Source organism: Myotis myotis, unplaced genomic scaffold, assembly GCF_014108235.1.
Source record: "Myotis myotis isolate mMyoMyo1 unplaced genomic scaffold, mMyoMyo1.p scaffold_m19_p_5, whole genome shotgun sequence".
NCBI classification, from domain to species: Eukaryota; Metazoa; Chordata; class Mammalia; order Chiroptera; family Vespertilionidae; genus Myotis; species Myotis myotis.
The window spans coordinates 25182845-25207065 of record NW_023416357.1 but is presented as its reverse complement, the minus strand read 5'-3'; the positions used below and the strand labels follow the sequence as shown (position 1 = coordinate 25207065).

General features: G+C 40.8%; 1 protein-coding gene across 1 annotated transcript in view; it reads left to right on the top strand.

Annotated features, from left to right (window-relative positions):
• Window positions 1-3271: 3271 nt before the first annotated feature.
• The window catches only part of LOC118656740 (Golgi phosphoprotein 3), a 38799-nt gene continuing 17849 nt past the window's right edge, over window positions 3272-24221 (top strand). The window contains exon 1 of the mRNA XM_036310341.1: window positions 3272-3789. Coding sequence (XP_036166234.1) covers window positions 3565-3789 — 225 coding nt within the window. The 5' untranslated portion in view covers window positions 3272-3564. The remainder of the gene's footprint in view (window positions 3790-24221) is intronic.

The window sequence follows — 24221 nt, the reverse complement described above, 5'->3', positions numbered from 1 at the left end:
CAGAAAGCTCCTTAGGAAATTCCCTGTCAGCTAGGGACAGTGGCATGGACAGTTGGCAGAAAGTCACTCCTTGCTGACACAGAATGTTCACAGAAATGAAGCTAAATGAAGTATGGTGGCCCTTGGAGAGGAAAATGTTTGTACTGGCACTGGGGCAAAGTAAGCAGAGATGACTAGATCTATGCACCAGAGAAGAAAAAAGAGGAACCAAACCCCCACAGAATAGGCAAACAGGCAAGTTTGCCTTAGGGGAGGAGCGAGGAGCGAGAGCAAAAGAAATGACTGGGTAGGTGGTTTGGGGCAGCTGAAACAAAGCATGAAGAAGTTCTTAAGTATTGATACAGACAGCTCTCCAATATCAATTAAGTGGGGGAAAAATTGAGATATAAAACAATGTGGATAATGTACTATGATTTGCATAAAAAAGGAAAAATATTTTTATATTTGTTTGAATATACATTTAAAAATTCTGGAAGGGTATCTAAGAATGCAATATTAGTTGTTACCTAATTGTGTGTATATGTGCTCAAATATTTTAGTACCGTTACTACAAAACAAATTACCTCAAATTTAGCAGCTTAAGACAACAAATACTTATTATCTCACAGTTTTTGTAGCTCAATAATACAGGACTGGCTTAGCTGGGTAGAACTGGCTCAGAATCTTTCATGAGGTTGCAATCAAGATGTTACTAAAAGCTTGACTGGGGCTGGGGGATCCACTTCCAAGATAACTCACTCACATGGCTGTGGGCAGCGGGCTTCTGTTCCTTTCCAACTGGACCACTCCATAGCGCTGCTTGCATCTCTTCATGACATGGCTGTTGGCCTCCCTCAGAATGAATGATCTTGAAACCTGGCCAGGTAGCTCATTTGGTTAGAGCGTTGTTCCAATATGCCAAGGATGTGGGTGGGTTTGATCCCTGTTCAGGGCACATATAAGAAGCAACCAATGATGGCTTCTTGGCCTTTTGGCTAAGATCAAGTGAAAAAGCAACCAATGAATGCATAAATAAGTGAAACAACAAATCGCTGTTTCTCTCTCCCTCTCTAAAATCGATCAACATAACAACAAAAAAAATATTTTTAAGGGGGGTAAAAAAAGAATGATCTGAGAGAGAGAGAGATGGAGATGGAGAAAGGGAGAGCAAGGAAGAACCTGAAAAGACTTTTATGACCTAGTCTAAGGAGTCACACTCAGTCACACCTGCCATGTTCTAGTCATCTGAAGAGAGCCACTGAGTCTGGGGAGGGGAATTAGGTTTCACCTTTTGAGAGAAGGAGCATCAGAGAATTTGTTGGCATATTTTAAAACCACCAAGGGAGGGGAAGGGGGAACTACTGGGTGAATAAGGGCAGGTCTGGAAGATTTTCACTTGTTATTGTAAAAAACCATTGAAACCTGTAAAGATTTTTTGAGTTTATTTTAGCCAAACTGTCCACATATGCCGGGAAGCAGAACCTCAAGGAAGTGAGATAATGCTTGGGAGAATGGCGGGTTACATCTGTATTTATACATTACAATAAGGGATATAGGTGGGTTACATGAAATCCATTGGTGATAGACTAGAGAGGCAGGAGAAAGCAAAGCAGGGAAACCCTTGGGATTGGATAAAAAGTAAAATGATAGCCACATACTTAGGTGGGTGCAGGAATAATTAACATGATAATAATGAAGGAATTTGTGGTATCTCTCCTGGTGCCCAGCACATTAGGTTGTGCCCCAAGGGCTCCAGAAAAAGGGAGTTACAAGTTGCCCAAATATTTCAAGGATATGTTATTATAGATGCAAAAAGACAGATAGGCTCAATTAAGGTGAAGGTTGACCTGTCAGTGAAGATACCAGCCTAGGATCTAACTACCCACCATAACTGCTTTTAGTTAAACTTTAATCTCAGACCATCCTTTGTGGTTACTTTAGGTCTCTGAGTTTGCAAGACCGCCATGCAGGCCTTCCCTGAGCTTGTCAGGTTAGCACGTGGCACTTTCGTCCACACACTGTATCTATGTTTATCCTTCAACTACTCATTTGACTATATTAACCAATAAAGAAATTACATTATTTTAAAAGGAAACCTATTTAACCTATTTGGGAAAGAGCTGGGGGATGAAAAAGAAAAAGCTGAACAGGATGTGAGTAGGAGAAATTGTTTGAGGTGAGGTTGACCTTTGTCCAGATAATAGGGAAAATAAAAAGGTCTACTTTGTCCTCACCCTGCCCCTCCTCCCCGCACCTGCGGATTCTGCATTCTGGATTGCCAGGGCTTGGGGTGGTGACAGGTATGACCCGTTTTGGACAATGGTTTTGCGAAGCAGGGAGAGCTCTGTAGTCAGAATATTCTACTGGACGGCTTGACAACTGGCATTTTTCATTTATTACAGCTTAAGTCCTGTTACAACAATATGTTTCTATATAAACCAGTCTGTGGCCACAGCCCGAGGTCATTGTTAGTGTTCAATAATATTGGATGGCATGCAATGCCATTATTAATAGATAATGTTCTACTTACACGCTCCACCCTGCCGGCCTGTCATTCCTCCAGTCTGGTTTGACATTTATTCTTTAAGCTAACTTGCATAAATCGTCAAGCACGCCAAGAGGATGTAACCTTGTGATTAAATTGAGGGAAATTTAACGTGAACAAAGACGCATGATACTCAACAGGTTTATTGTCTCTTTAAAGTTCATCGAGGGCGAGTGAACCGCCGAGGGCAGCACGAACTGTCCTCCCGGCGCTCGTGGTCACTTTACGAGGCGGGAGGAGAGGGGAAGTGTTACAAACAGAACTAACTAGTCAGTGTGTCCTGACCTCTTCTGCACACACACCCAGAACACACGAAAAGCCCCTTCACGCATTAGGTGCGGCTGCTCCTGCAGAAGGGCCAGGGAGTGTGGGCAGAGCGCGACCCACGTCCTTTCTGGGTCTCGTGGGGACCCCGGGATTCCAAGCCGGGTCCCCGCAAGCCCGGCCGAGGCCAGCTCCGAGGATGGTGGTGTCCCGGAGCTGAGGGCACAGCTGAAGACGGAGCGGGGTGCCCCTCGCTAGGCCACGTGCCCCCGACTCCTGGCTCCAGCCCTGCTTTCTTGAGAAGCGAAGGGGTAGGCTGATGGAGGGAGGACGCCAGCGAGTATGGGGAGCGCTGGGCGGAGACCACGACCCGGAGCGGGAGGGGCGTGGCCTGCGGGAGGGGGCGTGGCTCGCGGGCCCCCGCCGCCGCTTCCGGCGCCCTCGGGCCAGCCCCACGCCGGCGTGCCACATCCTCCGGTGACGTCAGCCGGCGCCGCCATATTGGAGAGGCGCCGCCGCCGCCGTCTCTGAGCTCCGGCTGCCTCCCGGCTGCGGCCGCAGGAAGGAAGGAAGCCGCCTCGCGCCGCGCCGACGCCCGGCCGCCCGCCTCGTCCCCGCCGTCTCCCCATGATTGCCCCCGGCCCCGCTGCCGTCGGACGTCGCCCCAGCGCCCGGATTTAACACGGAGGCCCGGGTCGGGGGCCGCGGGGGAGGAGGAGGGAAAGCCGGTCGGTCCCGCGTCCCAGTCGGCCCGGCGCGGCGCCTCGGCCGGAGCCATGACCTCGCTGACCCAGCGCAGCTCGGGCCTGGTGCAGCGCCGCACCGAGGCCTCCCGCAGCGCGGCCGACAAGGAGCGGGCGGCCGGCGGCGGAGGCGGCAGCGGCGAGGACGACGCGCAGAGCCGCCGCGACGAACAGGACGACGACGACAAGGGCGACTCCAAGGAAACACGGCTGACCCTGATGGAGGAGGTGCTCCTGCTGGGCCTCAAGGACCGAGAGGTGCGCGCAGGGCGGGGTGGCCGGCGGGGCCGGAGCGTCCGCCCTCCGAGCTCCCGCGCCCGAGGGCGCCCGGCTGGCCCGGTGCCCCCAGGTCCTCCCCGCACAGATGGCTCGGGTTTTCCCTTCCTCCTCTCCCCTCGCTCGGTTGTGTCCGACGCCCCGGCTGTGCATTTCCTCCTCGCCTCGCCCCGTCCGGTCCGCGCGGTTCATAGCCCTTTGGCCCGTGGACACGCCGGGTTGCAGTCCCCACCTGGAGGCGCGGGTTAGAGCGGAGCACCTGGAGCCGCCAGCCCGAACTCCCGGGCTTTGCGGGTTCCAGCACCTGGGAGGGCTGCGCGGGTCTGCCTTCTGGGAGGTTCACAAGCTTTAAGGTGGACTGTTCGGGATTTTTTTTAAAAAATGTCGGTGAAATGGTAATGGGCAGAGTTGTTTTACTGATAAAGTTAAAAGTCCAACAAAATGCTCATGACACACTTGCTGGAAAATGACTCACTAGGGAACCTTGTTTTGGGTGGAAGGTTATTTTTACTGTTGCTTTTACATTTTTATCAGTTGGTGTTCTATTCCTCAGACAGTCTGAAGGAAGGGCTTTTTCGTGGGGTGCGTGGGGGCTGGAAGTGCCAGGCTTGTGATCTGATGGCAGGCCTCGCAGCCTTGGGTGGGCTGAAGTTGCCATCGGTGTTTTTGTTCAGACTTTGAAAGATTATATTCACCCAAATATCTTATGAGAGTTTTCACACTTAGAGTTGGGAAAAAAAACAAACACGCTAGTGTACACCTTATATATTCATCCTCCTGGGTTCTGTCATTAGCATTTTGCTGTATTTGTTTTTTGTTTTTTTTTAATTTTATTAATTTTTTGCAGAGAGGAAGGGAGAGAGACAGAGTCAGAAACATCGATGAGAGAGAAACATCGATCAGCCGCCTCCTGCACATCCCCCACCGGGGATGTGCCCGCAACCCAGGTACATGCCCTTGACCGGAATCGAACCTGGGACCTTTCAGTCCGCAGGCCGACACTCTATCCACTGAGTCAAACCGGTTTCGGCTGCTGTATTTGTTTTTTTAATCACATATCCTTCTGTCTACAAAAATGATTATTTTAAGAGGATTCCAGACTGTGGGGGAGATGGTTCGTCTAAATCATATGTGGCAAGGTGGTTTCAGAAGCATGGACACCACAAACATTTTGAGAAGTCAGATACAAAAAGATCTGTTTTTTTTTCTTTTTTAAGAATTTTAAAATTATAGTTGACATACAAACTTATCTTAGTTTCAGGTGTACCTAAGTTTTGATTGTAAGAACGTTTTGTCAATTCACGAAGGTGGGCAAAAATATTTAATCCTTCTGAAACAACTTAGTCTTCACCAAAATGTATCAGATATAGGTGAGGTTACATGGACTGTTGGTGGACTCCTGATATTTAGTAGTCAAATGAACTAAAGTTTACCTGGATAGAACTGTCTAGAGCAGTGGTTCTCAACCTTCCTAATGCCGCGACCCTTTAATACAGTTCCACATGTTGTGGTGACCCCCAACCATAAAATTATTTTCGTTGCTACTTCGTAACTGTAATTTTGCTACGAATCGTAATGTAAGTATCTGATATTCCGGATGTATTTTCATTGTTACAAATTGAACATAATTAAAGCATAGTGATTAATCACAAAAACAATATGTAATTATATATGTGTTTTCTGATGGTCTTAGGCGACCCCTGTGAAAGGGTGGTTCGACCCCCAAATGGGTCGCGACCCACAGGTTGAGAACCGCTGGTCTAGAGCCTTTGCAATATCCAGATTTTCCATTTGCTGAGGTTTTACTGAGATCACATGAAAAAGGTTATGTCCCTCTGGCTGCGAAGTGGGCTAGGCTGTCTGGAGTTTTTTTGTTCTTTGGAAAAATAAACTACATGTCTAGTGTCCTAGAAATATGGTTTTTAGAAGGTATTCAACTTGCCTTTTTAGGCTTCACAATTTAGAATCTTGGTAATAAACATTTTTCTTTGTTTATAATAATCATCTTTTTTCTTTGGGACAAAAGTAACATTTTAGGCAAAGAAAATGAAAAAGGAAGAAAACAAGTCATCCTTATTCCTGAATTTTGGTTTTGTAGTTTTTGAGCGATTTCTATGAGGAAATATCTTGATGTAAAACTAAAACTTAAAAATACTAAAACTAGCTTTTGGACTTTTGGGTTACTCAGAGTGAGAAATTATGGTGTTTCAAGTATGTGTTACTCAAAATGTTTAGCATATCAACATGCTATTGTCCTGTGATAGATTTTCATGAAGGTAATATAAACAATTTGTTCATTGAACTTATGATTCTCTCTCATCATTGATGTTTCCATCTCTCCCTCTCCCTCTCTGAAATCAATAAAAAATATAATTTAAAAAATAGTATTTAGTGGGAGGTGGGGGTGGCTGGGGAGAGGTTAGTGGGGGGGGAGAAGGAGACCTCTTTAATACTATATGTAATACTTTAAACAAAGGATTTTAAAAAACATTTCAATATTATTTCAGTATATAATCAGTATAAAAAAAATAGTGCTTAGAAAATTTAGACAAGTTAAAGTTCTTTGGTGGCAGGTAATTGAAGCCATCAGTTGTGTTTGTGTCAGGAGTCACAAACTTGGCCATGTCTTGCCCAAGGTCCAGACACTAGCTAATTCTGAGTATTTCTTGCTGATTTCAACAACCACCATAGGGAACTTCAAATTATCTGTTGTAGGCAGATCCCAGGAGTTGAAGGTGGGTGTGGTTGGGATTTTGCACTACTTTAGTTTTAGGTTTTAATGATTAACTTCTGCATTTTTTTCCTGTCCTCATGTCTTCACTTACTAATAACCAGCCCTGTTAACTCATCCATTCATGTATTTCTCCTTTGGAGGTCTCCCCCATGTCTTCAACTTGTATCGCTCTTTTTAGAGGGGTAGGAATTACTCTCTTACCCAGAGCCTAGGCATTTATGCTTGTTAGTATTAGATTATAACGTACTAAATTTGATATTAACAAGCTCATAATACAGGGTGGGGCAGAAGTAGGTTTATAAACCTACTTCTGCCCCACCCTGTATATAGTTCAGTGAACTTACTGCTTTAACTTTTTAATTATTTTAACTTAGCATTCATCTTTGTAATAGCTGGGTACTTAAAATATATTTAAAAGCTAACTTTATGTTTAAAAAAAATTATTCTCAAAAAAAAAATAATATTTTTGTTGAGCTCTAACCGGTTGCTCAGTGGATAGATAGAGCGTCGGCCTGTGGACTAAAGGATCCCGGGTTCAGTTCCGGTCAAGAGCACATGCCCAGGTTGTGGGCTTGATCCCCAGTGTGGGCCCTGCAGGAGGTGGCTGATCATTGATTCTCTCTCATCATTGATGTTTCTATCTCTCTCCCCCTCTCCCTTCCTCTCTGAATTCAATAAAAGTGTATTTTAAAAAAGAAAAAATACTTTTCAATAATAAACCTACAGAAAAGTGCAAATATCGCAAATGTGATGCATTTTCAGACTGAACATTCCTGTTAAATTAGCACCTGAGTGTTTTCAGAATGCCTCATTGAGAATTACCTCAAATAACTGGTGTCATGTACTTTTTGAAAAATATATTTTTATTGATTTCAGAGAGGAAAGGAAGGGGGGGAGAGAGAGAAACATCAGTGATGAGAGAATCATTGATTGGCTGCCTCCTGCACACCCCCCATTGCGAATCAAGCCCTCAAGCCAGGCCTCAGAGGTCACCACTATCTTGGCTTTAGAATTCAGCATAGAATGATTTTTAAAAAATTTTTTTAATTGATTTCAGAGAGGAAGGGAGAGGGAGAGCGAGCTAGAAACACCAATGATGAGAATCACCGATCGGCTGCCTCCTGCACACCCCTCCACCCCCCTCAGGACTGAGCCCGCAACCAGGCATGGACCCCTGAGTCCACAGGCTGACACTCTATCCACTGAACCAAACCAGCCAGGTCCAGCATAGAATAATTTTGTTCATTTTTCTATTTTCATTTGTGTCTTGCTTTTGTTCAGCATTGTTTGTTCAGCATCCATATTGTGAGATTGTCATTTGTTCATTCTCATTGAGTTATCAACTTGTAACACATTTATAATCTACCATATTTAAAAAGTTACTTTGACATTATCTGAATCTAAGTGTTCTCCTCCTTCCCCTCTTTACTGAACAGAAGCCTCACCCTGCCAGTAAGCATATGGTCTGGCTTCAGATTACCTATTATGGGTGACTCTAAAGTCATTGTGAAAGATATTTTTTTTTAATTTAAGAACACATTTCAGGGTTTTTTGTTTATTTTTTTGTTTTACCAATGATGATCTTTTCTGGCTTTTATATTAAAACAGATGCCAGATACCCTGGCCGGTTTGGCTCAGTGGATAGAGCATCAGCCTGTGGACTGAAAGGTCCCAGGTTCAAATTTGGTCAGGGGCACATGCCCGGGTTGCAGGCTCTATCCCCAGTAGGGGGCATGCAGGAGGCAGCCAATCAATGATTCTCTCTCATCATTGATGTTTCTATCTCCTCTCCTTCTCCCTTCCTCTCTGAAATCAATGGAAATACGTTTAAAAAAATAAATGCCAGAGCCCTTCTGGGAATTCCTGTGCTCAGTCTGGGCGGAGCATCAAAGACATAGGTATTGAAGTAAATCTTCAGAGACTACAGCAAGGACGGCAGATAGGTTTAAACTTGAATTCAACTTCCAAATAATTGGCACCATTTCTGTATTCTTTCCTGTTTGAGGGAGAGGGGAAGCAAATGAGCCAGGTGTTTTCCTTTCCCCAACTATTTGATTTTCCATAGATGCCTGAGTGTTTTCAGAATGCCTCATTGAGAATTACCTCAAATAACTGGTGTCATGTACTTTTTAAAAATTATATTTTTATTGATTTCAGAGAGGAAAGCGGGGGAGGGGGGGGGAAACATCAGTGATGAGAGAATCATTGATTGGCTACCTCCTGCACGCCCCCCCATTGCGGATCAAGCCCTCAAGCCAGGCATGTGCCCCTGACCAGAATCCAACCTGGGACCCTTCAGTCCACAGGCCAGCGCTTTATCCACTGAGCCAAACCAGCTAGGGCGGTGTCATGTACTTTCAAATATCTTTGTTGATTGCAAATCTTGGTGATTTAAGATTGGATTTGATTATTTTAAATGATGAGGTGTAATTTAGAGTGAGCCTGAGGAATAGCAGAAGTGGAAAGAGGTGCTGTAGTGCTGGTCTGAAGTATATCCTTTATTTTTACATATTTTAAGCTCTCTGAGCCTTAAAGTTCTCAAATTGGAGAAGTAGTCCTCTCTTATGTTTGTTATGTTTGTTCTGATTGGACTGCTACAGACATTTATTGTTTTACTCTCCACCAAGAATTCCCCCAAGTTTTGTCTTGCTTTTAAGGCATTCCCCATTGTGTGTATAGCCCAAGATGCCCTATTGAAACATTTACACCTTCCCTTTTTGTGGTGCAACCAGGCCTAGGCTTGTCCTATCAGACATTTTCTCCCTGGACTTTGGCTGTTGAGAGCAAACTAGGCCATGAGGTTTTTTTGGAGAACTATCTTAGTAGTGTCAGTATATGCAAGTTTAATTTGATGAGGTTTTCTGGAGACCTATCCAAGTAATGTCAGTGTGTACAAGTTTAAAATGATGGAACGGACTTTTCATGGCTTTTAAACTGGCTCCAAAGATTGATCCCAAAGATAGATGCATTCCATTTTTGGAATAAGTTTTCCAAGTTCACTACTTCGAAATAGAATACTTATCAAGATGTGTAATTTTTAAAAAAATTCTCCTTTCTATATATGCAGTGATATACACCTTCTCAGCGAATCAGATTTGATGAGTAATTCATTCAACAAATATTCAATATTTCAAGATGTGCTAAGATTTTAGTAACTTAAAGGATAATAAAGGCTTCTGAGTTTTGGATTTTTTTGATTCCTTATAAATACAAATAATCGTTCCTTCATAATTTTGAAAGATTTGAAACTTTTTTTTTTTTTTCATGTATTTAAGAGTAGGCACAAAGTCTGAGAGATACAGAATCTCACAAATTAGTTTTTGGAGTTCATTGAACCATTTGTACCTTTCAAGTGAGATATTGTACTATCAAAACCATTTTCAGTGCCTCAGGTTCTTTCACAATGTGGCCAGAAAACTAATATATGATAATTACTAACTTTAAATTTTCTGAGTTGCCCTGTATGAATCATTTGAGATTATCTTTTAGAATGTATTTTGAAATTACTTTGTTCAGATTTTGAAATACTTGGAGAATTTTTTTGATATTTAAGAAATAGTTATAGTGTCAGCTTCATATGTCTCAAAATACTTTAAAGCAGCGTTCGCCAACCTCGGACCACCTGTTGGCAACGCTGCTCTAAAGACATCATCATGCTTGTCATGTTAACCTTTTGCTCCAACACTACTTTATTACCCAAGCATACTTTCGCTGCTTTCTATTAGCATACTTTTTCTGCTGTTAGAGTAAATGTATCATTCAGAGTTGCTATGGGATTTTATTTTCACAAGAGTCTCCTTTTGAGGCAGCACCTTGAGACTGTGCTTGTCCCCGTGTTTCTTCCATTTAATAAGTGTAGTGACAAGTACCAAAGGTAGGAACCTGGCTTCATTCTGAAATTGATGTACTGAAGTTTTAATTTAGGTATTACAGTGATGTGTAGGAAGTAGGCTGTTTTTCTTTAGATGTTTGGTAAATTTCTGATTTGTAAGAATACAATTAATATTAAGGTACATTATAACAACAGCAAAAAAGCTTCTGGTTAAGTATACATTTAAGTTTAAAAACTAATGTTTAGCCCTAACTGGTTTGGTTCAGTGGCTAGAGCTTCGGCCTGTGGACTGGAGGGGTCCCAGGTTCAATTTTGGTCGAGGCACATGCCTGGATTGCTGGTTCAACGCCAAGTAGGGGGCGTGCAGGAGGCAGCTGATCAATAATTCTCTCATCATTGATGTTTCTCTCTCTCCCTCTTCCTTCTTCTCTGAAATAAAAAATATATATGTTTAAAAAAAACGAATTTTTAAATGAAAAAATAATATTTTAAAACTAAACTTAATAAACTGCATTTGGTTTACATATTCCTTTAATGAAGAAATTCTTAAATTGGAGTTTACAGATGGTTTTTACAAACTGAACACTCTGCAATTGTTTTTTGTGTGTTTTCCTAGAGAAAGAGGACATAGCTTTCATCAGATACTCAAAGCATATCGTGAACCAGAAGGTTAAAGATTACTGAATAGGAACTGTTTCTTTGTTTTAGTTTTAAGTTTTTCAATTGTCTTGTTTTGTCTTTTTTTCTTCCTGAAAATTGACTAGAAAATTCCAAGTTTCAGGGTTGGCAGTGAGTTGAATTCTGAGTTACTTGAGATCTGAATCCAACATTTCTTTTTTGTGTGTGGTTTAACACAGGAAAGGTTTATTTATCACTCATGAAGATTTTAATACTGGTTGGACAACTCTGCAAGGCAACTACTGATGATTCTTTTTATTCTTAAGCTCATTTTTTAAAGCCAACATTTCTGCAGCCTGGCCATCTTGCTAAAGGGCATTCACAAGCTGTGTAACTACCACATCTATAATTCTAACAATTTCCATGCATTCGTCAAATATTTATTGAGCCAGGCCCTTTACTAGGTATAAACACTAGGAAGAAGATCTCTATTTTCATTTTAGTTCTGTGGCTCAAAACTCTTACAGTAAAGTACAAAACTAAATTGTGTTGCTATTTTGATAGTAAGTATCTCAGCCTGACATATAGCTACCACTCAATAAATATTAAATAAATCATGTATTTTCTTTTCTTTTTTTCTTTTTTTTATAATTTATTTTTTATTTAAGTATAACTGGTATAAAACTTATTAGTTTCCGGTATACAATGTAATGATTCAGCATTTTCCTAACTTTTCCAATGTGATCACCCCACTAATTCTAGTAATCACCTGTCAGCATGTAAACCTACCACAATATTACTGGCTACTCACCTTCTGTTTCTTACCCATCTCCCCACCCCCTCCTTTCTGGGGAGAAGACTGGTGGGGCCAGAAATCGTTGGGGCCGGAAACTCGGGAAAAAAAAAAAAATCATGTATTTTCAATGGTTTCCTTAAGGGAGTGAAAATGGGTTCTGGGGGTGGTGGTGAAAAGTTCTTGCTCTTTTTATGTATAAAGCATAGATAAACATAAGTATCCAAACACTTATACAGGGAACCCATCTTATTAAAATGTAATGGGGGAGAGGTTAGGGAAAAAATGTCTGAAAAAGCTCCTTTAGGGAGCGATACTAAAAAAAGTTGAGAAACACTGAAATTAATATTGAAAATAAAAACTTTGTGTATAGCTGAGGTTTAGAAACCTTTTTCTCTGATAAGAATTTTTATTGTAATAGAATTTGTCTTTAGTAGTTGGAGGAATAGTTGTAGCATACTGAACTGTAGGAAGTTCTGAGTTAAATTTTTTTGTCAAGATGATTCTTATTGGTTGATAATGTGTAGGTAAACTTTTGTGTTCCCTCACCCATTTCCTTATGGGAGGGCTGGAAATTAAAGAACAGCATATAAATTGTTAATGGTTATTTTTTAAAAGCTGTAAGTCTCACCTTTTGAAAAAGTCAAAGTAAAACATTTCGCAATTTTTAATTTTTATTTCAAACAAGATTAGCTTACGTATGTATAAAACGTGTCCATCACTAATGACCTGCCTAACCTTAAAATTTAGCTTCTAAATATCTTTAGAGTACCCAGATGTTACAAAGATGAATGCTAAGTTAAAATAATTAAAAAGTTAAAGCGGTAAGTTTACTGAACTATATACAGGGTGGGGGAAAAGTGAGCTGTGGGCTTTTTTCTTATTTAAAATTATTACTTTAAAAATATCTGTTGTTTCAATCATTTGTATTATTATTTTAAATATATTTTATTAATTTTTTTTTTTTTTACAGAGAGGAAGGGAGAGCCATAGAGAGTTAGAAACATAAGTGAGAGAGAAACAGCTGCCTCCTGCATACCCCCTACTGGGGATGTGCCCAGCAACCAAGGTACATGCACTTGACTGGAATCCAACCGGGGACCCTTCAGTCCGCAGGCTGAGCTAAACCGGTTAGGGCTTTTTTTTTTTTTTTTTTTTTTTATGTTCATATTGTCCCACCTTGCCTGCGGGAATTCCTTTGGCTTTAGTGTTCTTTTGATAGGACTTATTAATCTTTGATAACTACTTTCTTCTGGTCAACACCAGCAAAAGTTCCAGGCTCACCTTGTATGCATCCTGCTCCAGACCTGGAATCAGTCATTCCTTCAAGGAGTCCTAGTTTCTTTTAGTGGGGAATGGACCACAGTCTGGTTATTGGGTGTATTCAGTGTTCCTGGGCTCTCATTGCTTCTGGGACTTTCCAGTATAGAGATAGAAAACAAAAAATATACAAAAGGGAAATAATCAGTGCACATGTTTTGGATTCAACTTTAACATGGATTTTTATTTTAGTTACTGGATTTTACAATTCTCTTCTCTTATTGAAAATATTGGTTCCTAAAATACTAACTTACTTGCATTGGCTTACTACATGTATGAAAATAGTTTTAACCAGTTAACTGCCATGTGTCCAAAATAGAAACCATCCACTCACACCACGATATTTTGAATTAAGTTTAAAAAATCAATTTGCAATGAATATTATAAAAATATATTGCTCACAATTCACACGTTCTTGAATATTTTCAGTTGAAAATCCTCATGAAAAAAATGATTTTTTAAAGTGTCTTTAGACGCTTATGGTGTACAAAGGGTTGAAATAGTCATGTCAGTATTACTACCAACTGACTATTGAGTTTAATCTAAAATTTCTTTGTAGTACTTTTTTAGTTAAAATAATGCATTCTAAAGCCAGTTAAAATAATTACTTTTTCTGTGTAGTTGTATCATTAAGAAGTATGTACTTAGGTTAGTTCATTTGTTTTCATTAATTAAAATTTTTTTTTCTGTTTGGAGTGTGTGTAACTACATTACAAGTTAGAAGTCTGATTTTCATTCTCTTCTACCTTCCCTTATTGGTAATTAAAAAAAAAAAAATAGTTTGGGAAGTGTTTCTTAGCACCTCTCCTCCTTATATAAAAGGTAGCCTACTATATATGTTGCTTGGCATCTTTTAACTGAAGATTGTTCCACATCATTACCTAGACATCTTTTTTTTTAAAATATATTTTATTGATTTTTTACAGGGAGGAAGGGAGAGAGATAGAGAGTTAGAAACATTGATGAGAGAGAAACATCAATCAGCTGCCTCCTGCACATCTCCCACTGGGGATGTGCCCGCAACCCAGGTACATGCCCTTGACCGGAATCGAACCTGGGACCTTTCAGTCCTCAGGCCGAGGCTCTATCCACTGAGCCAAACCAGTTTCGGCTACATAGACATCTTTTATGGCCCATTGTATTCCATTATGTATATGCAGTGGAACCTTGGTTCTTGAACTTAATTTGTTCAGGAGGACTGTTCAAAAAGTCATTTGTTCGAAACCTGTATCATTTTTTCCCATTAGAAAATATGTACATTCGGTTAATCTGTTCCAAACCCCCAAATGATTCCATTTTAACCCTTATAAATGGTGCCCCAAAATTCACGCAAGATTTGAATTTTGCGTGAGCATTAACAACAACAACAACAAAAAATAAAACCCTAATTTTATTTGGTTTATTGAGTCAGATCCTAATATCTGTTGCCCTTTGATTTCAATCCCTTCAATTTGATAAGCATTACCAAGTACCAATTATGGCCCAGGAGCAGGGACAATGAAAGCCAATGAAGACCACAGCTTTGCGTATGTGCCAGCAAAGCCGTGGAGGCCATTTACCCAATGTGCTGTTCCATACATAACCTTATACTGTATGCTTTATGAATCAATAAAAAATTTACGCCGAAACCGGTTTGGCTCAGTGGATAGAGCGTCGGCCTGCGGACTGAAAGGTCCCAGGTTCGATTCCGGTCAAGGGCATGTACCTGGGTTGCGGGCACATCCCCGGTGGGGGATGTGCAGGAGGCGGCTGATCGATATTTCTCTCTCATCGATGTTTCTGACTATCTCTCTCCCTTCCTCTCTGTAAAAATCAATAAAATATATTTAAAAAAAAAAAATTTACAATTTTTAGGACTCTCATAGCCAGTTAGCCTGGAGGTCAAATCACCCCTGGTATTGCCGACAATCAAGGCTTAACTACAGCAAGACTGCGCACAAAGACCACTAGGGGGTGCACCAAGAAAAGATGCAAAAATGCGGAGACAAAGAAACAGGACGCAAATGTCAGAAATGGAAGATATAGAGCTCAAAACCACACTTTTAAGGTCTCTCAAGAACTGTCTAGAAGCTGCCGATAAACTTAGTAAGGCCCTCGAAAAGACTGGTGAGACCGCCGATAAATGTAGTGAGATCCTCAAGAAATCTAATGAGACCCTCGATGTTGTGATAAAGAACCAACTAGAAATTAAGCATACACTGACTGAAATAAAGAATATTAGACAGACACCCAACAGCAGACCAGAGGAGCTCAAGAATCCAGTCAAAGATTCGAAACGCGAAGAAGCAAAAAACACCCAACTGAAAAAGCAAAATGAAAAAAGAATCCGAAAATACGAAGATAGTGTAAGGAGCCTCTGGGACAGCTTCAAACATACCAACATCAGAATTATAGGGGTGCCAGAAGATGAGAGAGAGCAAGATATTGAAAACCTATTTGAAGAAATAATGACAGAAAACTTCCCCCACCTGGTGAAAGAAATAGACTTACAAGTCCAGGAAGCGCAGAGAACCCCAACCAATAGGAATCCAAAGAGGATCACACCAAGACACATCATAATTAAAATGCCAAGAGCAAAAGACAAAGAGAGAATCCTAAAAGCAGCAAGAGAAAGAAACCCAGTTACCTACAAGGGAATACCCATACGACTGTCAGCTGATTTCTCAACAGAAACTTTGCAGGCCAGAAGGGAGTGGCAAGAAATATTCAAAGTGATGAATACCAAGAATCTACAACCAAGATTACTTTATCCAGCAAAGCTATCATTCGGAACTGAAGGTCAGATAAAGAACTTCACAGATAAGGAAAAGCTAAAGGAGTTCATCACCACCAAACCAGTATTATATGAAATGCTGAAAGGTATCCTTTAAGAAGAGGAAGAAGAAGAAAAAGGTAAAGATACAAATTATGAACAACAAATATGCATCTATCAACAAGTGAATCTAAGAATCAAGTGAATAAATAATCTGGTGATCATAATAGAATCAGGGACATAGAAAGGGAATGGACTGACTATTCTTGTGGGGGAAAGGGGTGTGGGAGATGCGGGAAGAGACTGGACAAAAATCGTGCACCTAGGGATGAGGACGGGGTGGGGAGTGAGGGCGGAGAGTGAGGTGGGAACTGGGAGGAGGGGAGTTATGGGGGGGAAAAAGAGGAACAAATGTAATAATCTGAACAATAAAGATTTAATTAAAAAAAATAAAAAAAATTTACAATTTTTAATTATAAACCTGTGTTTTCTATCAAAATTACTTCTTGGGTGAATTTTGGGACACCCTATATATAGTACATGTCTAATGTAGTCTTTAATATATAAATACACTTACTAAATTTAAGCATCCCCTGCTAGCATTAAATGAATCACTTTCGGCACTCATTCTAGGGGTGTCTTTGAGGAAGTCAGTATGTGGCATCTTCACTTTTACATACATGGCTACCTCTGAAATGCAGTCACTGGTGGCTGTTTTTCTTTCAACAAAAGCATTCTCTGTTTTGTTGCCTGAGAGATCCTTTTTGTCATTCTGAGGTATCAGCATAAAAGGGTTGTCAAGTCGAAAGTTTGGTTGACAACAAGAAGTTTGTTTTGACAACATAGACATTTTTCCGTGAACAACTTGGTCGAGAATTGAATGGTTCAAGATGGGAGACAATTGAGAACTGAGGCTTGACTGTGTATCTTCATCTATTAATTTGTCCCTTATTGATGGGTTTATGGGTTTTTCCCCAAGTTTTTGCTACTTTAGATAATGTCACATTTAATAACTTTATGCATATATTGTTTCATATTTATGGGGATGTTTTTCAGAGTAGAGTCCTAGAACTAGGATTGTCAAGTTAAAGGGTATGTGTGATTATTCTAGATTTCCAAATTCCCTCAGTAGGGGTGATGTCATTTTTGCATTGTCTTTGCAGTATATGTGAGTGCCCATTGCCTTCATTTTGCCACAGAGTATGCTGTCAGAATTTTGAATTTTTGCCAGTCTTGATATGTAAACATTGTCTCATGTAGTTTTAAAAATTGTGGTAAAGCCCTAACTGGTTTGGCTCAGTAAATAGAGCGTCGGCCTGCGGACTGAAGAGTCCCAGGTTCGATTCTGGTCAAGGGCATGTACCTTGGTTGCGGGCAGATCCCCAGTAGGGGGTGTGCAGGAGGTAGCTGATCGATGTTTCTCTCTCATCGATGTTTCTCTCTATCCCTCTCCCTTCCTCTCTGTAAAAAACCAATAAAATATATTTTTAAAAAATTGTGTAAAATATATACATAACAATTTATTATTTTAACCGTTTTTAAGTGTGTAGTTCAGTGGCGATAAGGACATTCTAATTGTTGTGCAACCATCACCACAATCTATTTTTAGAACTACTATATCCTCCCATACTGAAACTACCCATTAGCTTGCCATTCCCCTTCCACATGCCCCTGTCACTCACCATTCTGTTTTCTATGAATTTTACTATTGTAGGTACTTCATATAAGTGGAATTATGTAGTGTTTCCCTTTTTGTCCCTGCCTTATTTCACTTAGCATAATGTCTTCCAGGTTCATCAGTGGTATAGCATGTGTCAGAATTTCCTTTCTTTTTAATGTTCTATTGTATGTATGTACTTTGTTTATACATGCATTTTTTGATGGACACTTGTTTTGCCAATTTTTTATTTTTATTTGTGTTTTTTGTTGAGTTCTTAGGTAATTTAAATGTGCATCTTTTTATGAATGATGGAAGCATTTTTTTATATGTTTGAGTATTCTTTGTTTTTTGTGTGAATTATTCTATTCACATTTTTTGCCCTTCTAAAAATCGAGTATTGATCTTATTTCATTTAAGTTTTAGGAATAATTGTGTATTACAGATATTAGCCCTTTATCTGTGATATGTTATAAATATATTTTTCTACATTTTCATTTGCTTATGGTTTTTGCCATGCAAACTGGAAAAAAAAGTGTATTATATAATTTATCAGTCTATTTCTTGTAGATTTTGAATAATAGTTGAGAAGTTTTTTTCCCTTCCCAGGTTATGAAGGTATTCACCCCCATTTCTTCTTAGCACTATTGCTTCATTTTACATTTCAATACATTTGCATTTTATTTTGAAGGTTAGTATGAATAATGAATCTAATTTTTTTTTTCTAAGTGGCTCTCTAGTTGTCCCAATACTATTGATTAAAATCTCCATCTTTTCATCTTACACTGATAGGAGATAAAACCTTTATCGTGTACTAGATTTCAGTATGTTCTTGGATCTACTTTAAGACTTTCTTCTTTTTTTTTTTAAATATAATTGATTTTTTACAGAGAGGAAGGGAGAGGGATAGAGTTAGAAACATCAATGAGAGAGAAACATAGATCAGCTGCCTCCTGCACACCCCCTACTGGGGGTGTGCCCAGCAACCAAGGTACATGCCCTTGACTGGAATCGAACCTGGGACCCTTGAGTCCACAGGCTGACGCTCTATCCACTGAGCCAAACCAGTTAGGGCAAAATATATTTTATTGATTTTTTTTTTTTTTTTTTACAGAAAGGAAGGGAGAGGGATAGAGAGTTAGAAAGATCGATGAGAGAGAAGTATCGATCAGCTGCCTCCTGCATACCTCCCACTGGGATTGTGCCCGCAACCAAGGTACATGCCCCTGACCAGAATCAAACCTGGGACCCTCAGTCCGCAGGCTGACACTCTATCCACTGAGCCAAACCAGTTAGGGCTTTCTTCTTTTTTAAAAAAATGTATTGATTTCAGAGAAGAAGGGAGAGGGAGGAAGAGAGAGAAACATCAGTGATGAGAGAGAATTATTGATCGGCTGCCTCCTGCACGCCCCACACTGGGTATCAAGCCCGCAACTCAGGCATGTGCCCTTATCAGAATCAAACCCGGGACCCTTCAGTCCGCTGGCCAACGCTCTATCCACTGAGCCAAGCTGGCTAGGGCAAGACTTTCTTCTTTTGATCTGTTCATGTGCCAGCATCACATCATTTCATTTCTGGAGGCTTTTAAATCTATATTCTTATCTAGTAGGACAGTTTCCACTTCTGTTCCCCAAATATTGCTCCCTCTTCTCCCAAGTTATCTTGGCTAATCTTTTTTCTTTTTCTTTAGGAACTTTATTTTTAATTTGTATAGCTCCAGCAAAAAAAAAAAAAAACCAAACAAACCACCAGTTGTTATTGTTTTACTATTTTTTTAAATCCTCACCTAAGGATATGTTTTTATGGATTTGATTTTTTCGAGAGACAGAAAAACATCGAAGTGAGAGAGAAACATTGATTGGTTGCCTCCTGTATGTGCCCCAACTGGTCATCAAACTCAAAACATAGCTATGTGCCCTGAATGGGAATCGAACTCACAACCTTTTTGTGTACCACAATGCTCCAACCAGCTGAGCCACCCAACCAGGGGAACCAGTTTTATTTTTAATGGGATCATATTAAATTTATATTAACTTAGGAAAAACTGATAACTTTATAATGCTGCGTCTTTGTATCTAAGAATAAGATGTTTTCCATTGTCCAAGTCTACTTTTTAGTATTTCAAGAGAGTTGAAGTTTCTTTCATGTAGGTTTGCTTAGATATTTTCTTTTTTGGGGGTTACTATTGTAAATGAGGTCTTTGCAAATATTTTTACCTTTTATATTTTATTGTTTGTATATGAAAGCTGTTGATATCTGTTGATTTTATAATCTTGGCACTTTTCTAAATTCTCTTACTGTTTATAGTAATTTTTCCATTAATTCTTTTTTTATTTTTCTGGGTATTCAATTATATCACCTGCAAATGTTGATAGTTTTCCAGTTCTTAAGTCATTATTTGCTTTTTTTTTTTTTTAGTCTAGTGTTTTTAAATCTGTGTTTAGCTGAAGTCACCTTCATTCTCTTGATCAATTTTTTTCCCCAAAACTTTCCCACTCAATTACTTTGAAATAATTAAAAGTTCATGGCCAAAGCCGGTTTGGCTCAGCGGATAGAGCGTCAGCCTGCGGACTGAAAGGTCCCAGGTTCGATTCTGGTCAAGGGCATGTACCTGGGTTGCGGGCATATCCCCAGTAGGGGATGTGCAGGAGGCAGCTGATCGATGTTTCTCTCTCATCGATGTTTCTAACTCTCTATCTCTCTCCCTTCCTCTCTGTAAGAAAATCAATAAAAAAAAAAAAAAAAAGTTCATGTAAGATTTCAGAAGTGATTTCACACAAGGGTTGTTAGCTGTTTTGGGTAACAGTTTAAATGTAATTTACATACCATACAGTGCAAAGATCACAGAGTTTTGCAACCATCACCACTATCAGTTTTAGAACATTTTTATCATTCCCCCCCCCCCCAAGGAAAACCCAGACCCTTTAGCCCTCACTTTCCTTTTTCCTCATTACTGCCAGCTCTAGACACCCATTATGATAGCTTTCTTAAACTGTATAATAAAATTTAGCTTAAAACAGCAAATATATACTATCTCAGTTTTTGTGGATCAGGAACCAGGCATTGCTTAACTGGGTGCTTTTAGGTGAAGATGCCTCATGAGATTGCAGTTAAGTTGTTGGCCAGAGCTTCAGTTTCATCTGAAGGCTCAACTGGAGGAGGATTCTGTTCCTTGCAGGTTGTTGGACTGAGAGCCTCTCTTCCTTGCCTTATGTGTATCTATATAGAACAACTTGCAGCATGGTAGCTGGCAAAGCAAGGGAGAAGGAGGCCCAAGGTGAACATCAGTCTTTTTGTAGCCTAATTGCTGAGGTGACATCCTATATAATAAATAGGTAATATGCAAATTAACCCTCACACCCTCACAAGATAGCTGCCTACGACCAGGCCAGCAGGGGGGTTAGTGAGGGATGATCAAACGACTGACTATCAGGCTGCGTGGAGGGGTCGTGAGGGGCGATCTGGCCGGCAGGAGGGGGCAGTTGGGGGCGACCAGGCCGGCGGTGGGGGCAGTTGGGGGTGATGAGGCTGGCAGGGGGGGCAGTGAGGGGCGATTAGGTTGGCGGGGGGGCAGTTGGGGGTTGGGGGTGACTTGGCCGGCAGCGGGGGGTAGTTAGGGGCGACCAGGCTGGCAGGGGAGGCAGTTAGGGGCAATCAGGCCAGCAGGGAGTGGGCAGTTGGGGGTGACCTGGCTGGCAGCGGGGGGCAGTTAGGGGCGACCAGGCCGGCATGCAGAGGCAGTGAGGGGCGATCAGGCTGGTGGGGGGGCGGGGGGGTAGTTGGGGGTGACCTGGCCGGCAGTGGGGGGCAGTTAGGGGCAACCAGGCCAGCACGCAGAGGCAGTGAGGGACGATCAGGCCAATGGGGGGCGGGGGGTAGTTAGGGGTGACCAGGCAGGCAGGCAGGTGAGCGATTGGGAGCCAGCGGTCCAGGATTGTGAGAGGGATGTCTGACGGCTGGTTTAGGCCCGATCCCCGGGATTGGGCCTAAACTGGCCGTTGGACATCCCCCGAGGGGTTCCGGATTGGAGAAGGTGCAGGTCGGGTTGAGGGGACCCCCGCTGACCCCCACCCCTCCGTGCACGAATTTCGTGCACCGGGCCTCTAGTACCATCATATTTGCCATATATTTTTTTTAATATATTTTATTGATTTTATACAGAGAGGAAGGGAGAGAGATAGAGAGTTAGAAACATCGATGGGAGAGAAACATCAATCAGCTGCCTCCTGCACATCTACTGGGGATGTGCCCGCAACCCAGGTACATGCCCTTGACCGGAATCGAACCTGGGACCTTTCAGTCCGCAGGCCGACGCTCTATCCACTGAGCCAAACCGGTTTCGGCATATTTGCCATATTTTATTTCTTAGAATCAAGTCTCCAGGTTTAGTGTGTATTCAAGAGCAGGGGATTGCATGAGGGCATGAATACCAAGAGGCAGGGATCATTGGGAACCATTTTAGAAGTTGCTTCTATACAAGGATAGGATAACTCTTTTTTTTTTTTTTTTTTGAAATCTTTTATTTTTTGGCTTTTTAACCCATATTCTTTTTGATGACAAGCCATCTTCTGTAGGCTTCATTAATTATCTCAGCATACTGGAATGTGGGGTTTTTAGGAAATAGTGGTGATTTTTAGGTTTCCATGTAGTCCAGAATCTATCAACCAGAGAGTCTTTAACTTGGATTTTAAAATCTAAATGTATTACACACTTACCATGCCTGTGTAACTATTAAGAGTGTGCCAAGATATTTCCAAATTTTCTTAACAGTCTGATATTTAGAAAGATTTCAGTGTCTAGTGAAAACTTGAACTTTTTCTTGTCCTCTTTAAAATTACATGTAATAGTGCCAAACACCAGTTTTCAGGTACTTCATTATAAGTGCTTATATGTTAACATTCACCAGACAGTTCTTTATATGCTAAAGAGTTTTTAAAATACCCTTGATGATTTGACTTGCAAATGCTTTTTTTGAAATTAAAATAGGTCATGTATACTGTTTTGCTCTAAGTCACATTTATCCCCTTAGGGAATTCTTAATTGATTAGAGTCATACTTGCTGAATGCTTGAAGTCTACCTCTGTCATTGTGTAGATGAGAAAATGGAGACTTAAAGAGGATATTAAATGACCACCTTAAAATCCCTTCAGTATTTATTGGGGGGGGGGGGGGGGTCAGTGTTCAGGTCTTTCAACATCTGGTCCAGCTAGATTCTTCTTACATCTCAGTGACACTCTGTGAAGATTTTTATTACCTAATCAATTTCTCGTTATAGTTTTATTCTGATTTTATATTTCTTGTTGAGCCATTTTTGGTAATATATGTCTTTTTTTTTCCAGGAACTTGAACATTTTGTCTAGATTGTCTAATTTATTGTCATGAATTGTTTATAATATTCCCTTCTAATCCTTTAATTTCTGTCCTTTTATTTTTTATTTTGGTAATCTTATTCTTTCCCTTTGATTGCTTTGAATTTAGTTCTTTTTCTAAAAATATATTTTTTTTATTGATTTCAGAGAGGAAGGGAGAGGGAGAGGGAGATGGAAACATCAGTGATGAGAGAGAATCATTGATTGGTTGCTTCCTACACGCCCCACACTTGGGGATCAAGCCCGCAACCCAGGCATGTGCCCTGACGGAAAATCAAACCATGACTTCCTGGTTCATAGGTTGATGCTCAACCACTGAACCATGCCAGCCAGGCAAATCTCCCTCTTCAAACTGATATTTTTGTTTATTTCCTTGTTACTCCCTTAATCTAAATTCTCATTTTCCCAAAGCCTTCATTCTCAGGGGTGGTAACTTCCTTAGGCTAAGTCTTTGTGTCAGTAGTAAAGGCCCAAGGATCCTGATGGTCAGTTATCTTCTGAAATACACAGATTAACAACCACTATGGCCTGACAAAGTACCAAGACTGACTTTGAGAAAGTGCCAGAACAAAGGGTCTTAGAGTTTAAGCCTTCTTAATCCTAGGCCCTCCATTCTTGAGAGAATGAATTTGCCTGCTCTTCTTTTTACCAAGATGTCCCAAGGAGATCCTGGGAAAGTATCTGGGGTGTGTATCTAAGGCATCCCTTGAGATAAACTTTAGCTGTGCAGGTGTGGGATGTTCAAGTAGTTACTAGCGAAGAGACTACTCTACGAAAGCAGGACCAGAGGGCAGGCTTAGGACCAACAAAGACCAGAGGCTTTAATTTAAATTTTAAGCGTATGCAAAATAATTCAATTAATTGCCGGAGGAATCACACCACATGAAACATATGCAGTTGCAAATCACACAGCTTTTTTATTACACAAATTCCTGAGCTGTGGGTACAAGCTTAGTTAGGGATCCCTGTGGTGCTGTCCTCTAGGGTCCTACTACAACACAAGATTATGCTATCCTGTTCTGACTTTTAACTAGAACCAGTTGTAGCTTCTGCTTCCTCTTCAGAGTTGGGTGCTTTAAGTTGATAGCTGGCAACCTTGCTGGCAAAATTCATGGCGTCATAATTTAGACAACTCCCAGTTATTCACTCTCAAAGAATGCCCCGACTTCATCTGGTTGATTCCTGATAGACTTGAGTAACCCCAGATCCCTAGGTGTCTATCAATCTCATTGTCTGGCTGTTCTTTCACTTGGGATATGGGCTCTTAAATTTCTCTTTGGAGGCCCATCTGATCGTTTTACTATTTCTCATTCAGAATTTAAGGCATGAGCTCATATAT